General features: G+C 38.4%; 1 protein-coding gene across 8 annotated transcripts in view; it reads left to right on the top strand.

Moving 5' to 3' along the window:
- Positions 1-16139, top strand: part of ROBO2 (roundabout guidance receptor 2) — a 414352-nt gene extending 398213 nt beyond the window's left edge. For 4 of the 8 annotated variants that reach the window (XM_018565016.1, XM_018565015.1, XM_018565017.1 and 1 more), the window contains 5 exons: positions 5749-5931; positions 8133-8297; positions 9440-9667; positions 12515-12712; positions 15129-16139. In XM_018565016.1, coding sequence (XP_018420518.1) covers positions 5749-5931; positions 8133-8297; positions 9440-9667; positions 12515-12712; positions 15129-15130 — 776 coding nt within the window. In that variant the 3' untranslated portion in view covers positions 15131-16139. The remainder of the gene's footprint in view (positions 1-5748; positions 5932-8132; positions 8298-9439; positions 9668-12514; positions 12713-15128) is intronic. The other 4 variants (XM_018565020.1, XM_018565019.1, XM_018565018.1 and 1 more) reach the window with 2 other exon arrangements.
- Positions 16140-20159: the final 4020 nt, after the last annotated feature.

The following is a 20159-nucleotide window of genomic DNA, read 5'->3' as shown; positions in this document are numbered from 1 at the left end:
GTGCTGGTTACTACTTAAACCGGCGCGCGCAGTGTGCAGCTTCTGAGAAGATACGCTATTAGCGTAGCGTGGAAGGCGGCTGCGCATTTTGCATCACTCCCGCTACGCTAATAGCGTATCTTCTTAGAAACTGCGCACTGCGCGCGCCGGTTTACGTAGTAACCAGCACACGCTGTTTGCAACTTCTAACAGCGTGGGAGACGGGAGGCCGCGCTTGTTGGATCCAGGAATCAGATGAGTAGTATAAAAATTAAAAAAAAGGTTTTATTTTATGTTCCCGGGAACATTTAAAAAGGTAAAGATTTTATTTTTAAAAAATGTGTCACCTTACCTTAGCCTGGTGGTCAGTGGGGGCTTCCTGCACCCTGGTTGTGGGGGGTCTGCCGTGGACCCTGGTTGTGGGCGGGTCTGCCCCCCGTCATACAGCACTTGTCAAACAGAACAAGGCAGCAGGCTCCGTTATGGCAGGTTATGCGGCCGTGCTGGAGCCTCGGCCGCATAATCTGCCATAACGGAGCCTGATGCCTTGTTCTGGTGACAGTCGGCCCGGCATGCGGCAGGCGCCCCCCCGCCATCTATGCGCCCGGGGCGAACGACCCCCCCGCTCCCCCGTTTGTTACGCCACTGGGTGTATGTAAGCCTTCAGGGGCAGGGCCCTCCTTACCGTCTTGTCTTAAATTGTATTGTTATTGTAATGTCTTCCTTATATTTTAAAGCGCTGCGCACACTGTTGGTGCTATAGAAATTCTGTGTAGTAATAATAAAAATAATAATAACGTCAAGCACAAGACTAACTGAATAGTATTACAAATTGGTTCACAGGTTCACAGTTCAGCCCAGCTATTTGCTGGAAGTTCAGCTTTGAATCTAATTTTGACATTTTCTATCAATGGGCACCACTGTGGAAATGTGTTCTTCAGATTGTTTTCATTTCCAGTTACAGTGGTCATTACAACACCAAATGGTGGTGTTGGGAATTGTCTCTAATGACCATAAGAGAACATCTTTGCTATTACCTTATGGGAAAGGGCCTTTAAAGTGTATCTAAAGCCAAAATGTTAGGGGTTTTATTGTTGTCTGTATCTGCTTTGGGGAGATTCACTCTCTTTTTTGTTCTGGTTACCATTGCCACTGGGACTAAGGGCCCATTCACACCTATGTGTCACTATAATCGCACAATTATTCAAATGAATGGCATTGCACCTGGTAAAACATAACGCGCAATAGGGTGCATTAATCGCATGGTGCCGTGGGACTAATGCAACACACAGGTGTGAACAGGCTCTGAAAGTGAGGGAAAATCCAGAATTGTAGTGTTGTTGTTGCCTGACCAATAATAAAGGGGAGATCTTCCAATGGCACCACTTATTCCAGTGACAGTGGCCTTACTTTGAAAAGATTTACTTTGACTTCCTGTGTTTATGGGACAGAACATAAAAATAATTCTCCTTAATGGGAAACAGATAGCAAAAACAAAAACTTGTTTGCTTTAAATACACTTTATTAGAACAAGTTTATGCATTTTTTTTAAAAATGATCATTTGACTTCCTTGTTTTACAATATGACGGCTTTTATTTGCCTGTTTATCTGCCCCTTTCTCTGTTCACAGACGGTGTTTATTACTTATGCCACCATGCAGATATTCGCTATCATTGCAGTTCACAGACTTCTTATTATGCATTCATTTGAAACATCAAGTTAAAGTTGGTTTTTGAAAATATGTTTGATTTGCTACAAAAAGACAAGACCCTTCATGCATTTTAAACAACGTTAAGACATGAAAGTAGGCTTTCATCAACAGATCATTCTACTGGGGAAAGCGATCCTGTGACATGCAAAGAGAAAAACTTCCAAAAGATAGACTTAGAAATAGTTTTCCTCTTTAATTAGGAAATAATGTTATTCTCTTTCTTAAAATGATCAGACAGAGGCGATGTCAGCTTGTACATTAAGCGTACCATTTTATGCAATATTCACATATTCTTTAGGGCAGATTTAGGAAAAACTGACTGAAATGTAATTATGTATTTTAAAGATGCTGCAAATTCAGTGATATTCCTCTAAATAAATTAATTATAATGTTCAATATCATACGAAGTGACACGTTTCTAGATCTGCACATTAGATCCCTGTCCAACAGTCTTTGTATTACCCTAAAAGCACAGAGATTTGCAGGTGTGTATTCTTGGAGTCTTCATCTCTGGATGCATAGCCTATACACCCAGTGTTACTCACCTCATGAGAAAAAGAGGCTATTGCAAAAAGCTTCCCTAACCCCCCTCTGAAATGTCTGCAATATTATAGGGTCTGCTGTAGCCCATATACATGTTTATTGTTGTTCAGTTTTGCTGAAGGAATGGATATGAATCATCTAATATACGTGGCATCACTGTAAATAAAAAATCCTAGTTAAGATATTACTGTGGAAGAAGTCATTGCTGCTACATTATGCTGCTTCCTGGAAAGATTGGCATGGCCTCAAATGTTTTGGTATGGAGTAGAAGTAGATAGTGCACCACAGCCATGGTAGTATGGTATGGTAGGGACCACTATTGAGGCAAGGGACTGCTGTTGAATAGTTCACAAATGAGGCAGTTAAGTAGTCTGCAGAGGTGCAGTGTTTTGTGGAACATTCTGTAACTGAGGCAATATGGTATGAAGTGGTCCACATTAAAGGTAGTATATATAGACTAGTCCACGGATGATCCAGTATTGGGTGAAGCAGTTCCCACAGCAGTAGTTTGTTGTGAAATGTTACATGGCTAAGGTAAAATGATGAGGAGTGGTCCCCAGCTGAGGGAACATGGTATGCATTAGTCCACAGCTGGGAAAATATGGTGTGGTTGTGGCAGTAAAGTATATATTAGCCTTTAATGGCATTGAGTAGACAACAGCAGATGCAGTAAGCATTTGATAGGAGTAGTCCACATGAATATGGAGTCTCATGACAGACCAACACGAATGCATAAACAATAGTATCCCTGGTACTCCTATGTATATGTGTTTTTCATAATTAATAGTTTAAGGTAATCCAAAGCTCCTTTACCAGCACTGAACATGCCTATGACACATTCAGCCCAATGCATGCTGAACTTAACATTCTATGAGGAAGTCAGTAATAATTTAGACAGATAAATAACAGTAGACGTGGTGTATGTGGTCACCAACCCTCAGGAAAGACATTCTTTAACTTGAGAGAGTTCAGAGAAGGGCTATAAAATTAATAAAGGGGACGAAAAGGCCTGAGATATAAAGATCACCTCTAGAAATTAAACTTGTTCTCCTTAGAAAAGAGCTGCCTAAGAGTTCACCTAATTGCAATATCCACAATAAAACATTTACACCAAGAACTGTATTGACAGGACGGCACAACAAGAGGTTATAAGAGAGGTGATTTAATCTTAGACTGCACAAGAGGGTTTTTTTTTTTTACTGTGAGAGTAGTAAGAATGTGGAATTCTCTTCTACAGTCAGTGGTACCCACTGCTAGCATTGGTAAATTCAAGAAACTCTTAGATGAGTTTCTTAGTTCACTAAATATACAAGGATATGGGAACTACTAGAGTCAAGTATAGCCAGACACACACACACACACACATATAAATAGTTTGAACTCGATGGACCTGCATTATTCAACCTTACCTACTATGTTACTATGAAATGTTTTCAAAAAGTATGAGATCAGAGGGATGCTAATTGTCATACATTATGATGAATTGAATTCTCGTACCCTCATCTCCATGCACTATGCACAACCCAACTCTTCAGATTCGCAATTCCACCCCTATTCTGTCCTCTACTGATAGACATATAAGGATACAAATTTCCTGTCACAATGTCCCTGTTTGTATGCATGAGTCGAAGCCAGGTTCTCCATAAGCTAAAGCTCTTGTCCAATACTATACTTATCTGTGGACATGAAGAACACTTCCAAACAGAACCCTGCTCTGTAACACACAGGTTTGTTTCCCTAGCCAGGGTTTTGTATAACATTGACATGCCAGGTTTTCATTCCCTGTGTTCTGTAGCTGTTAATGCTTATTTTCCTGGCAGCAGGTAAATAGCAGGAGCAGTGTTGACTATAAAGAACATGGGTGTTCTCAGTGTGCTTTCCTTCCAGTAGATTTTCACTTTAAGATTAATGTTAGAGACAAAGGCACATGAGTAATTTACCTCCCAGCGCCTACACTCTGCTTTCCTATACATATTTGTGGGGAATGGGTTATCTTCTCACTGCAGGTCACAGAACGCATTCTGATTTCGACTGAACATGTACATTTCTTAGATGAAACAAGGCAGCAAAGGAACTGCATGTTATTCTCTATGCAACAGACTCTGTCACCAAGTCAAAACACCTATGTGATTAAGTGCCAATGGAAGCAGCCTTCCCTGACCCGTGCTGCATACTAGTTCTGGGGCAGTGGCTTAATGAAAAGGTTTAGCTTTACTGCCCCAGAAGGTGCAGAGCTCATAAATCAGGGATTGGCTGTTTCTATCAAAGCCTGGTCGCACAAAATATTTTGACTAGTGAAGCTCTCCCTCTTAAATGAAACAGCAAAAAAGGGCTGATTTTACACTACTGAGTGTTTACTTACCCGTGAGGTTCTGGGGGATTAAAAGGAAAACATGTTTCCCTGAGGATGACTGGGTATTTAAAGTAAATATATTGTTAGGGTGATAGCTAATCCACTGCAAAATGTTCAGATTCACATTTCAGATAGGCAAGTTTTAAAACAAGTTGCAAGAACTGTGATTCATAGCTTTACTCTTCATTTCTAACATGAACAACAACTAGGGTGCCATTTTAAATTATATATATACACTGTATATGGAGAATTTATCAAATCTGGAGCAGACAAAATCTGGAGCAGCTGTGCATGACAACCAATCATCATCTGTCTTTCATTTCCAAACCTCAACCAAACAAACTGAAGAGAGAAGCTGATTGGTTGCTGTGGGCAACTGCTCCAGATTTTGTCCGCTGCAGTTCCCCCTCACTGTATATTACAAAATTACACAAATGTCACTATTATCACCTATTTAAGGCAAAATAAATTTCTTAACAATTATATTAATTATCTAGTTTATATAACTGGTATGTTATAAAGCATAAGTGTAAAAGAACAGTTTATCTGCTAATAAATATTTATATAAATATATAAATTGGTCGTGCAATTTGACATACATAATGTTGTGCTGGTATCACGACTATCTAAACACACTGTAAAATGCCTTTCCTGAATGAACATTGGCTATTGTAATACAGAAGTTTTTTTTAATAGCTTAAGACCACTAAATTATTCTTTTGGGGCCTAGATACCAATTATAAGTTATTTCTGAGTAAATAATTGAGTTTTAGACCAGCTACTTTCTTTCCAAGAACACAGACATTTGGCTTTGCAGTGTGTGCCCTTAAAGCATGTTCAGGTGAGCAACTAATGCTTATCGGCCAAATGTAGATAATGTCAGGCTATAATTGGCAGTCATATAAGGTTTTGGACATATGTTTTGGACATACCTTTTGAAATTGCATATTTCCTTCCCATCATAAATAAGGAATTTGCATCTATCAGTAAGGCTGTTATTAACTAAGGAAACTAAAATCTGTTCTTGGCTAGAATAGGGAACTCACTGAAAAGGTTGTATAACTGATATCTTTAATAAATATGTTCTTTTTTTTCTTGCCATTGAAATATGCTCAGAAGATACCTGTGTAGAACTCACTAGACCCCTGCCTTTATTTTTAGGTTCTATGGTAAATGGATGGGGGTCTGCATCTGATGAGGATCGAATGTTTTCTAGTCGTAGATCTAGTGTAGTTAGCTCCTCTGATGACTCGATATTTACGAGCGGCAACTTTGCACAGTCACTGGTTGCAGCAGCAGATAAAGCTGGTTTTACACTACATGGAACCAGCCTGTCCAGAACAGGTTGGTAGTTTCGATCTGGTGCCTCTGGCATGAGGGATGGCTTTGCTCTTCTCAAGCTTTCTTTCCTTTCCATGAAAGTGTGTCATGTGTTTGGCCTAACCTAACTTTGCATGGCATTTGGTGGATGGAAACTTACATCTTACGCAGTCATGTCTTCCCGGGTGCTCATGAACAACTGATTCTTTTTACATGGATGTACTTTAACTTACAATTCCTTCATCACTCTCATTGAATTCTTGATCACTTTATGCTTAATGCATTATATAATGCTTCTGTTTTTTTGCATACAGTTTATTATGTATATTTATTTATATCACCTATATCAAACATTTAAAAAAATAATAGTTGTGCATTTACAAGTGCTTACAAGCAAAGATACACAAATTATATAAAGCAAATATGTCTTCAGCACACCAAAGTAAAATCTTCAACGAGTGGTCATTTTATTGATATACACACATCTAGTCATAAAGCAATGTTTCGGGGCCACTCAGGGTCCCTTCGTCATGCCTGATGAAGGGACCCTGAGTGGCCCTGAAACGTTGCTTTATGACAAGATGTGTGTACATCAATAAAATGACCACTCATTGAAGATTTTACTTTGGTGTGCTGGTGATATATTTTACTGCTTGGATTTGAAGTGGCGCCATCCACTGTCACTGCAGCACCCATTTTAAAAGGGACATACCAGTAAGGAGTACCTAAATAAAGCGAAATAAAGGTTTACCAGTAAGGAGTACCTAAAGGAACCTAAATAAAAAGTAGGCTCAGGTGTCTGCGTCTATTCTTTTGATCCCAAGAATCACAATACCCAGGGCACTCTGATGTTTAAATACTAATTTGGATAGGAAAAGTTAAGGGCTGGCCAACCCCCTCATGTCTCCTGTGCTTCACTATTACGGAGTTTGCACATCATGCATAGGAACCAATGGTTCTTAAAATTTTAAAAACCACAGCAACTAAGTCTCATGCAGGATTATTTTGACTTCTTACTAAACATCTTTATTTGTTACATTTTAGGCTAAAGTCAGAGAGGTTCAATTCACTCTAATCCACATAAAATACATTTTCAAAACCCCCTGGCATGTCCACAGCAGGCGGAGAGCGTGGCTGAAAGTTGTGCTACTGTTTTTTACCTTCAAAAGTCCTCTATATTTTCCTATGGTGAATCCCCTGGGAGGGGGGTTGCAAGGAATAGACACATTCAAGCACTCTCTGGTGGAATTTCTAAATAAAAATATGTGAAATTCACAGGGTTCAAGAAAACCCCGTAAATCTGCAAAGTATATAGCCCTGCCTCATTCTAACTAACATAGAGAAGTCCATGCGCCCAGGTTTAGCAGGGCAAACATTTGATGATTTACACAGTGCATTAATTTCTAGCAACCAGTCAGATTTCAATTTACTAATCCGAGATAAGTGAATATCTAAGTTATAGTTGGTTGCTATGGGCTATTGTACATTGCTTTTGAATCAGTGACCTTTATTTAATAGCAAAATAAGCAATGCACAACATACAGTAGCCTACGGCAAATCAGAGGTTTATTGTTTTGATTATTTTCTGCTGCTAACAGTGCCTAATGAACCTATTATGTTAAAGAAGTACAGCAGGCATTTTAAAAATTAACCCTCGTGGTGGGGCTTCCCCCGCACTGCAAGTGTTAAGTGCTCATTTTGGTCCAGGGGCCAGAATAAAAAAGATACACTCACCTGATGCATCGAGTGCTCACCTCTCTCTCCCTCCACTGCGGCTGTAAAATGTCCCTCAGCATCCTCAATGCAGGTGAAAGGACTTGCACTAGACGTAATGACATCAGTGGTACTTAGACTGCCTGAGCCTGGGGAAAAAGAGGCTATGGGGATCGGTCTTGCAGCCAGGTGAGTATTTATATATATTTTTTTAGCCCCTACACCTAAATGAGCACTTAACCCTCGCAGCATGGAGATGGCCCCACGGCTTGGGTTAATTTTTAAAATGCCCAGAGTTGTCCTTTAAAGTGCTACCTTGCTATTTTGAAGTGCAATCCAAAAAGTTCAGACCAGTTCCAACACAGATATGTTATTTTTTTCATTAAAGCAGTGCTTGATGCTGCCCTTCACATCTGTGCAGGCATTAGATGTTGCTTGAACCAGGAAACATTTGAGGGACATATCAATAACACTGTGTTATAATATCTCATTCCTGTCATTTTCTTTTTTAGGCAAGATGCAGTCTTTTTCTCAAAAGCCCAGACCAGCCAGCCCATTCTCTTCAGAGAGTAACAATTCTGCCATGAATCTTAGCCAAAGGCCACGGCCTACTAAAAAACACAAAGGAGGCCGTATGGACCACCCATCCTCCCTTCGCAGGGAAGGAATTCCAGATGGTAAGCTAATCTGCATCATGTTTGCTTTTCAGGGTTTTAACCCCTTCGTGACGGGAGACGTACAGTGTACGTCCCGTCACAAAGTGGCTATATGACTGGCCACGTACACTGTACGTGCCGAGTTATATTAGCCTCTGTAATGCTGGTAACTGCTGATTCTCAGCAGTTCCAGTCATTAATTAATGCCTCACTATTGAGACATTCATTAATGAAATAGTTAAGCTTTTTTAAAAGCTTCTTTCTTTCATTAATGAAATAATGAAGCCTTTACATTCAGATACTATTTGTATAGTATAATTATTATTAAAAAAATTCTAAAAATAATAATAATAATCAAAACTTGCTGCTGTGGAAGAATCACACAGCAAAAATGTAAAAAGTGTGTCAGTTATTTAGGAACAGAAACTAAAAACTAGCTCAGTCATGAAGGGGTTAAAATAAAATTCCACATGACCTTTAGATCAGCTTGTATGGACTGTTCCCTTTATAGCATTGTAAAGTGGGTGTGTATGGGCCAAATACTTTATTTATTACAGGTGTTTATATAGCTCCAGCAATTGACGCAGCGCTTTACATAGAGCACATCAGTCCCTGCCCCTGAGGAGCTTACAATCTATCTCACATGCATACATACAAGGGCCAATTTAGACAGGAGCCAAATAACCTGCCAGCATGTCTTTGTAGTGTGGGAGGAAACCGGAGTACCTGGAGGAAACCAACGCAAGCACAGGGAGAACATGCACACTCCTTGCAGATAGTGACCTGGCCAGGATTTAAACCCAGGGACCCCCAGCACTGCAAGGCAGAATTCCTAGGTAGGTCACACATAGTGCAATGTAATATTTTGGAACTGTACAATGCTCTTTCTTCAAGGCTAATGTGACAGACCAGAATCTGTATTGAAATATTGCATTGCACTCTTTGTGACCTATCTACAGTAGAAAAAGTCTTCTTTTGGTTTTCATTTGATGTGCTGGAAACATATTTTCATATGTGAAGAAAATATATTATCAATCTGTATATTCTTGAATAGAGACTGTTTCTCTTCCACTTGAAGGAACTCTCAGAACTTTTATCCTAGAATCACACTACTTTTATTGTATTTATGTCAATATAGCCTTCTCTCTTGGTTTTGTATTAAGATCTGCCACCGCCACCCGATCCTCCACCTTGCCAGAGTTTAAGGCAGCAACTGCCCAGTCATCGTCCACCAGAAAGGAAAGGTAGTTCTCTCGAGAGGCACACGCCAAACATGGATGACACAAAGACTTCTCTGGAACGGCATGGCAGAACTTCCTTAGAACGACAGCGACAAACACAGGAATGGCTTGGCTCCACAGATCGGCAAAATAAACAGACATTTGGATCAGGTAAAATAACATTAGTGATTTTGAAACTTGATATAATACCATACTGTAAGTGGATACGTTTTAGGGTAGTTCTACAACATGACCACTTAAGAACTTTTTAAAGACTGAAAACATGGTAAAATGATTTGATTCCTTAGGACAGCCAGCCAGTTTAGCTGTCATGTTGCATCTGAGCCTGCTTATGTTTGAAGTGGTGAAGTAGGCAAAATATACAGATATTCCCAAGAGATTTTTAACATTATGGATAGAGATGATTGCTCACAACTGTCAATAACTGATCTCATATCCTGTTATGCTTGCCAGTGGCAGTGGTACGCTGCAATTAATTTACAGAGAGAAAGAGGGGGTGTGGAGGGGTATAGTGGAGAATAGTTAAACTCCTTTCAGTCAATTTTTGTTTTCTGTCTTCTTTTATGTAAATTTCCCTTTACTTTCTGTTCTGAGAATACATCAGAAGGTGAGAGGAAATCTCTAAAAAAAACAAGAGGACAGCTGTCACCAGAGTAGGTGTCCCCTTGGAATATTTGCCCTTATCTCTCATTCTCATAATAATAACATTTTGGATTTCCTATTACTTCCTACCTTCGGGGACAGGACACTTGGAGAGCATATATCTATCTAGAGGTTAACTAGGCAACAATGAAAACTACACAAGGGTTAGAATCCTTTCCTACTGTAAGAACAAAGCAAAACAAAAACCCTCTGGACTATGTATACACTTTAAGACATGCTAAAAAGTCACAACAATAATAAAGTCACTTTCACAATATTTAAAGCGGATCTTTCATGAAAATTGGAGCTCCACTTTACAAACACAAAAAGCTTGAGAAAACCCTATAAAATAAAGTTTTTTTGACAGAAAAACACTTACCTTAACCCACCTTCTGACTCTTCTAGGAGGTTCAAATAATGTCACTGTGCCTCACTGCTTGTAGAAATGTCACCAGCACACCAATCCTTTTAAGATAGCAAAAGCTTCATTTATTGAATTTTTTTGTCATATGACCAAACAAGCGCTTTCGGGACCGCACAGAGTACCTTCATCAGTGTTGAAAAGCTAACAGAAACTATGGTAAAGTTCAGTATAAACAGTTGAAGCCACTGTTGATATATTCATATATCTATTATAATACAGATCCCCTTTAATATCTAGCATGTAATCCACTGAAAGCATTTTCTGCCACATCATCAAGCAGCTTCAACATAAACCTAATTAAGGGAAAATGGCAGGTTGACAATTATTCCCAGTTCTCTCTTTTAAAGCATATCTATAGCTCCGTTTTTATTTTTTTATTTTCTATAATTACACATTTAGAGCCCCCATATAATGTGCACTAACAGAGCTTGTGTTTAAATTAATGGCGATATTTTAAAGATCAGCGCTTTTCTACAATATCAGCAAGAACAGCAATCAAGATAATTAGACAGGTGTGGAAGCTATTTCAGTACAGGAACATCATTTCACATTTGGCTGCTAAATTATTTAGCATGCAGCTTTAAAGGAATATAAAACAATGTTACTTTCTATATCTAGGAAGACAGTTTGATTCAAGGGTCATTTGGCCTACATTTGATATTTTGGGGTTTTAGCATAGCAACTGATGGTTGTCATAATCCCCTTGATTTTCATATCCCTCACAAATTCCAGTGGTGAAGTGTGTACAAAATCTATAATTCTCCAAAAAACTGTATGATGCAGCTATCCGCGACTTTAACCCTTAAGCTAGGCATAGCTGAGTGTCAGAGTCATGAGTGTCCAATAGAGTGTCTAACGAGTGTCTAATAGATCCTCCACCCATGCTAAAAAGCATGCATGGAGGAATCTCCACCAGCCAGCTATTGAAACCTGCGGTTGTCTGAATACCTAAAGAGTAACTGTATACAATTGGATGCAGTCAGTTTTTGGCCAGCAATTTTCCCCCCTGTAGGGCCACCCACGGCACAAATGTTTTAATTTTAGCTTTGTATGCCTTAATGGCTTACCATCTTTTCAGAAAAAAAACGTAGTAAAATATTATTTTAAAGTTGTTGCTGTAGTAACAAGCGGGTCTTTCCTGCCCGTGTGCGCGCTAGGGGGCGCGCGCGAGCAGGAAAAAAATGCCGTCTGGCGACGGCAACCCGCAGATAGGAGTCAGTCGTCCGTCCGTTTTTTCTTAACGGGCGGACGGCAAGAGGTTAATAGTTTTTCTTGTTTTTGTTTTCATTTTTTTTTATTCTGATAGATTTTTCAACTAACATATTCTCATTCTTAGGATTCTGTTCTGCTCATCCCGTACAAAGCAGTTACAGGCATTCTAGAGCCGCAGCTCTCTGCCGCTGTTCAGCACATCCAGCGGTTACCTGCAGCAATCTTTCTGGCTCCAGGGCCAGTCATCTGTCCCTAGCTGCAGGTAACCACTGGATGAGCAGATACATGTGAACAGTGGCAGACAGCTGCATCTTTAGTCAGCCTGTCATTGCTTTTACAGGCTGAGTGGCTGCAGCTGTCTGGTACCACCTGTCAATTCAGTTGCTAGAATCCACAGAGTGGATAGTGCTCCATGTGGGCACTAAAAGCCCATGTAAATGGAGTCTTACTCTATTGAGAAAAAAGAAAAAAAAAAATATATATATATATCTATCTATCTGTGTTGCTGTTGATAATTTACCCTCATTTAAATGGTAAAATCATTATCAGTGGAACAGTAAGTGAGAGAAAATGCTCCCAAAAGAACCGTAGATAGCAGTATGACCTAACAGGGATTCAAATTCCCCCCACTCTAAACAAATTCCCCCCACTAAAAAATGCACTTTAAGTCTTAAATTGGTCTTTGGTTGAATTATTTTTTTACTGGTTTTCATCTTCAGATGAAGTGCTTATGCCATATAGCAAGCCAAATTTCCCATCACCAGGCGGTCACAGTTCATCTGGTACGACGTCTTCAAAAGATTCAACAGGACCAAGAAAAGGAGACATCATGAGGGGTCACCAGCGCAATGCCATCGATTTTCTGGATGTAGGATATTTGGGGCCAAACAGTCAAGGACAGTTTACAGGTGAATTATGTAAGTAATGATGTCTATAATACAACTTGTATAAAACTATAATACATTTAAAAGTGGGATAAGTTACTAAAGCAGGGCACAGAGCAACAATGGGGTGCAAAGTATAGTAACCAATACCACTCTGATTTCATAAGTGTACAGTAGCCAGAGCAATGAAAGACAATTGCTGATTGGTTGCTATAGATTACTGCTGTCTATTTCGTTCCAATGTCATGATCTTTTCTACAGCTGCAAAAATCAGTCAGGAATAGCAATACTAAATTATTGCTGTTGCGTGAAAGATTATGCTGTTTCTTGCCAAAGAAAAATAAATGTGAAGGATTGTTAAAGCATGCAAATGTCTAAATATAAATACTGGCTAACAGTTTACACATTTTTTGACAATGCATTTTGGCAAATTGGTGCACACACGTCATACTAAACACTTAACCAGTAATCTCGCATCCTTCTAGATCACTTTGCTTCAAGGTAACAATGTTACTACTTTACTGTACTATGCAAGTAAAGATTATTTAGGTGTTTTCCTAAAGTCTAAGATGTTGATGTAGATTCTTTTATATGGCTAATTGTCCCCAATATATACATAGTTCCACTGTAGTTGTCATATTGTTATATTATGTTATCATGTATTTATTCAATGCATTTTGCACCTTGCTAGAACTAATGCAAAAACATAATGAAGGAATAAAATGCCCCCTCAGAACTGGGAATATTGCCATTTTTCATCATGACTGCACCCTAATTACCTGAAACTGTATTATGTACGCTAGCAAATATAAACTGTATTGAACACCTTAATCCATCATTGTTCAGCAGCATTGAGATACTGTACACACTAATGTGAAATTGAATGAATCTGTTATTTAGAATAGAATTTGCAAACACAATGTAGCAGGAAAACCATCCTTTTGTGATACAGAACGAAAGGCACATGAGGCAGGTAATAAAATAGGTTTGTGAGTGTAAGTTAAGCCCAGATGCAGCTTATACATTGTTTTTAAAGGAAGGCTTCAGCTATTTAAAAAAAAAAAGGAAAAACAAAGGAACTCTGGCTGCAATACTGACATCCTCTACCGTGCTGTCCGCTGCTACTAGATGGCTTCAGTCGATGATGTCCAGCCAACTGAAGATATCCTGTAAGTGCAGGGCATAATGGACCCACGCCCTGCACTCGTAGTATAATGATCAAGAGAATGGTACTGACATAATGATGTCAGCACTGTTTTCTGCAGCATTGAAAAACACCCAGTGCCGGAAAATAGGCATAGAGGATGAGGACCCTGTGCATTATAAGCTCAGCCTGAAGACATCAGAAAAAGGTAAGTATAAAAAAAATAACGAAAAAAAAATAATACTTGTGAGGTGTGGATCCTGAGGGCTGGGAAGGGTAGGCTGGAATCAGGTTTTACCCAAGAGCCACTAAGTAAAGGCTTTGATCCAGCCATTCAAACTGCCAGAATCCTGCGGAAATTACTGTGTGCAGATCATCCGTAGCAGTTTGTCGCTTCCATAGAACAGCTAGACTGCTGAGCACAAATATTCTTGGGCAACATTACTAAATATGCTAATGTTGCAGTGGCAGCCCCACCCTGTTTGTAATAGGTTTTTCCCTGCCTTGTGGCCTACAGTTGTCTATGCCAGAATATCTGTTGTTGGAACAAATCCTTAAAAAGGAATGATGTCTACGACTGACAGTGTAATAGGATCTGAATTAACATATACTGTATATGAAAGTGGTTGTTGTTTTTGTGGGAGCAGTTGTTACATTGACAGAAAGTCACAGACCCCCCAAAACAATGTCAGAAGTTCTACCCTTTCATCAATCTACATAAAATGGTTCCAAATTGGGAAACAGATGGCAATAAAAATCTGACAGAGACTTTAACTCTTACCTAGTCTATTTAAGCATAAAAAGTTTACAATGGAATTAGGCCTAAAAGGGACCTTATTAGCTTACCCATTTAAGCGTCTCTTCAAAGCTCCCTTCCCTAACCCAGTTATACTCATCTTCAGAGACCTCCCTTACCAGTCCTTCTGCCATCACAGCCCCCACCACAAAATACTGCATGCTTCTGGGTATGGGGGAGCATTTGACCTTCTCTAATTTATGATGCAGAGCATAGGACTAGCAGCAAACTCATTGGAAAGAACACTGTCACATAATGGATCACTTCCTGCAAGCTCAGACACCTGGTATTTTGCGTTAGCTGCAATGGAGGAAGCTGTGTCAAAGGGTGGGCTTTGAAGAGGCCCTGGGCAAAGTGACAACATTTTTTCTACGATCGTTTATTTTCAAATGTATAGACAAGACATAATAACAAAATATATATAGGACGTATGAAAAAGGTTTCATTTTAAAGTGCCTGTACAGTATATGCTGCAGTAATGTAATCATTTATTTTGTTCTATTTTGTAGAGTACTGAAAAGCTATGATACAAGCTGCTGTATAGACCGCTTGGTCTGGACTGATGAAAGTCAAGAGGAAACTCAAAAACAGTGCAATGGACTTTTTCATTATTTATGAATGATTGGAAGGACTGAAAATGCAATGTAAAGACACAAAAAAAGTCACACATATCCACAGACAATTTACTTTTTTTTTCCTTCTCTTATATACACACCATCCACCTTAACTATTTCTTGCCAGAAACTACACAAAAGAGGAACAAGGAATCACCATCAAGGACAAAAAAAAGCATTTTGGCTTTGAATCGAATTTTCTTTGATTGCATTCCTATGCAAGTGTGCCCTCTTTTGTTCATATTATTATTATTCTATTTGTCTGTCCTTATTGTTATATTGTACTATATTGTATGTGTATTAATAGGCTGTCGTGCCATATAAAAAAAACAAAAAGAAACAAAAACATTTTTTTTTTGGTTTAACTGTCTAACATTCATGTTTACATTTTTGCACTGCAATTTTTATTTGATGAAAAGCACAAACCTTACTCCTTGTGACACGGAGAGATGAGACTCAATGTGAATGGAGTTTTCTGTACTTTAAAAGCGAACTGCATATTGGACAAATGCACAGGTACTGAATCCTAGTGAGACTACATGAGAGGTATTATGGAGAAGATTTAAAAAAAAAAAATCTGGCAAACAAAAAAGATTGAAACAACAAGGATCAATAATAAGCAATATGTTTTATTTCTTGCTTTGAATATGGTGAAACTCAATGTCATTGTTATATGAGAGTATGAATACATGTATTCACTTGTGGACCTGCATGTATGTACAATATATATTTATATATGCGCATATATTTTTAGATATGCACATATATAAGATACGCACATTTGTGTATATTCATAGATATTATGACTAACATCCTTTCTGGTTAATGTTGACTTTTTTGGAGTTTGAATATTGTCTGGGACAGAAGCGGGAATAAACTGCCTCTGTACAGTAAGATTTTGACTGGTCAGTTCCACCGAATTAACAAGCATGCAATAGGTAGACCATTCCCATTTACAATAGTAGATAATAAGAACGATGTCTCTCCTATTACATGGTTGGTTGATTCAGCCAATCAGAACCTTACTTTACATTGTCAGGTCAAGGATAGGTACTGTGCACAAATTGGTGGCATATGCCTAATACAGTTAATTCTCTTCTGTTTCAAGCGCAAAAGAAAGTGGAGGTGTTGCACAAAGTAGCCAATCAAATTCCAGCTGTCATTTTTCTACTACAAGTTAGAAAAAACGTCTGACTGGTTGCTTTGTGCAACACTGTAATTTTATATCTCTAATTTTTTTCATATCTTATAATTAAAGCCCTGTGTGTGTGTGTTGGAAAGGAAAGGGAAATGGAAAAATGACTTAAAAACATCCCTGTCAATAAAAAAAAATAGGGTACTTGTGTTTTTTTACAAAAATGATCAAATCTCTACTGGTGGTATTCAGGACATAGATAGTCAACCATCATGGTCACTTATTGGCTTATGCAAGACAAAGACCAAAGTGTGAAATGAAGTGACTTATCAAACCGACCGAAATACATTTTTCTTCTTATCTGACTCTAGGAATCTGATCATATAAACACAAAGAACAGGCAAAAATCACATAGATGTTGGCAGCAGAGTAATCAATATTATCTGCTTACATAAATGAGTTAAATTATGTCCATCAAACATAGGGGATGATTTTCTAAAGGCAAATATGTTGTTCAATTTGCAATTTGCTTAGTGAATGTGGTGACATTTCACTTTGCAAGCAATACTCAAGGAATGTGCGGGGGAAAGGAAAAAAAAACAGTATTTTTGCTTGCACATGATTGGATGGTGGAAGTCAGCAGAGCTTCATCTAATTCACTAAGCTAAGGGAAAATTCCTTTGCAAAGTGAAGAGCCAATCTACCTTTAATGAACCAGTCCCCTATTCTCACTGGCCGAAGGCCACTAATTATCCGACCAATCCAGGAACTGATATAAACATAATTTAATGTTAAACTTGTAAACCACTCTGTGAACTTGTGTAAACCACTCTGGTGAAATGTATGCTCTTATACACGCCAAAGTGCACATGGGTTGCAGGTCATACATTTGTCACTTTTCAAACTGTAGCTAGTGGGCAGGTTGGGGTAAGTAAGGCAAAATAGTTGGCCTGTAGAGTCAAACACAGCCATGGCTTTACTTTGTCAACAATGAAGAGAGTATTCACTAAGCACTTCTGTATGCTAAGCAGATTGGGCCCAGCATCTGACAGAAACTGGACCAATGCCCCTTTCAATGCCAGTCTGTATAAGAATCAAAGGAATGCCCTTTATCTACTAACACAGTGATCCTAGGATAGCTTTAAGTGCTATAAAAAGTGCAGATCCGGCAGGGGATGCCATGATAAATCAGTACATTTCTTCCCTCCACAATGGCATCCTTAGATATTGTTTACAGTCCCCTGATAACGCTGCTCCTATGACTAGACCAAACTGTGTCCAATAAACAAAAGTTATGGTCTTCTAACAAAAGGTCTTCTAACCTGTCCAACTGCTAATTCTCCTGAGAAGCCTCTGTTGAAGGTACCTCATGAGATCCTTGCCTAATTGAACCAAAAGCGTCATCCTATATCAATGATTGAAGGCAAATGATACTACTCGTCTTCTATTTAGGAACATACAAGTATTAAGAAAACTATGTACAGAAAAAACTATGGACACCACAAAGACTGTTACTACATGTATTTCCATTAGAAGCATTCCAGGACAAAAGAGTTATCTCCCAAAATCTAGTCTCCCTTACCTATAATGAAATTAGTATATCTTGTTTTCTTAGGTGACAAATTAAGACTTTTGCCCACATTTTTACAGAGCTATGTTATGAGTTTTGTTGGAATGCTTAAGAAGTATCAGAAGGGCCAAAATACCTTTTCTGGAGAAAATACTGCTCTAGGTTCCCTCCTGTGCTGACCACATAAGCCTTGGTGTTTGGTCATGTGATCTCTGTTGAAAGGATGGATCAGGGGTCACAATGGATAATGCTGAGATTTAACTGGGATCGAGTGACCAAATACTTGGGTATCTAAGCAGCACCATAGAGAGCCCAAACTAGCATTTTCCCAGGAAAGGTAAGTATTTCAGTCCTTCTCTTATTCTCTATGTATCTATTCCATTTAAACTATGACCATAGAGTTCTCCTAACGTTTAAGTACAGGCTTGCATTAAACACATTGTTCCATGGCTAATGTACATTAGCTAAAAGAAACAGATTAAGCTCAGCATTGCCCCATGTGAAATCACGATCTCTGCTTAAATTCCTAACAACAATTTTCATTCATTCTAGAGATTTATTTTTTAATTATTGTGACAAAGATGACATCAAAAAAAATCTGTGCTTCTTAAAGAAGATCTATAATGTGTTTTCAGCAAGTGTACAGTTTAAGTTTCTACTGGAACTTTTAACTGAATGTGAATTTGATGTGACTTCTTTACATGCTTTCTTTACATTATGTGCTAGTTTGTAGATTCTCTCTAGTGGGGATTGTTATATGTTACAGTTTAGTCACTACACTGCTGACATTAAACCAGTCATAGGAAAGGCTGGTTAGAGAGTCAGCCAGAGCTGACTGATAGGTTTACACTAAGAAAGGAGAATGAGTAAAGCACAAGCACTGTGCTGCACTTTTGAGCTGGAAGCACAGCATGTATACCTAATAAACAGATATGGCTGTCCATATGCATATATTAACCATTTATGCACATAATTAGATTATTTCTCTTAAACTGACCTTTTTTTATTAAATATATATTTAAATAATCTTAAAAGCAATTATATTTTACCACTTAAACTAGCAAGCTGACTGTAATAAAAATGCCTAGAAGGTCAATCAATTTTAGTTTTACTGTTAATTAACTATTCACGAAATGTGATGTGAAAAACAAAGTCAGGCTGCAAGCAGTATAGCGTGCTACTTTGTTGACCCTATTCTCTTCAGTTGGTTTCATTTCCCTGTTTTCTGAAATGCGACGTGTCTGTATAATCCAAAAGAACCATGCAAAAAATTTTGCTTCATTTCAGATCTATTTGTATTTTCATGCCTTTATAAATTATGCAGATTTTGGATTTGTCCGATTTTTTGTTTTGGAACGATCCACAACAGGAAGTCACATGACTGTGTCTGTAATGCAACCCCCAGCAGTCAAAAAAATATCTGATTGTCCAAAGAACAGTCACATGCCAAATTTAGTTTAGTTTTTAACAAAATTGGGACAGATCGGAATTCTTGTTAAATGACCATTTGGATTTCTTTGTATTCTGATGCTTTGGAATTTGTAAATTCGAGTGTCCAAATTTAAAAAAAATTGTATCAATATCCATTCAGAACTAAATTAAATTGACCAGTCTACTGTTAGGTGCCGTGGAATGCAGGCAGTTCTTTTCAGACACTTATAAATTAGACTAGGCATGACCTACTATAGGCAAGATATTATGGTGAGGTGTTACTTTTACTTACAAGACCCCTGCCCTACAACCACGGGTGCTGATAAACAATCTGAGCAAAATCACTTCAACTTTTTAATATTTTGAATCATTAATCATCTTAGTGTACCCAATCACAATCTTAGGGGCTGATTTATAAAGCATTTACCCAGCGAATAGAAGGATGAATGCTGTTCACAGGGTATTACTGCCACTAGATGGAGCCAAGGAGCATAGCAATTTAGATTGGTCATTGATTCCAGGTGTCTGTGCTTAATAAAACAACGGAGGCAGCTACAGTTGTGTCATTTAACAGTACAGTAGTGTAAGTTGCAACAAATATACTGTATACGCTGTAATTAAAGAATGTTGGGATGACAGCTTTCCTTTTAATGTCTCGTTCACACTAGCTAACATGCATTATGCCCCGTATAACACTTATGGGCTTTAAAGGGCTGTGTAATGCATTGTTGCAATGCCTCACACTGTTTACTTTTTTTTTAACTTTGTTTAGCTGTTACAAGATTATATT

Source organism: Nanorana parkeri, unplaced genomic scaffold, assembly GCF_000935625.1.
Source record: "Nanorana parkeri isolate BGI_ZX_2015 unplaced genomic scaffold, ASM93562v1 scaffold806, whole genome shotgun sequence".
Lineage (NCBI taxonomy): Eukaryota > Metazoa > Chordata > Amphibia > Anura > Dicroglossidae > Nanorana > Nanorana parkeri.
This window is presented reverse-complemented; position numbering and strand designations above follow the sequence as displayed.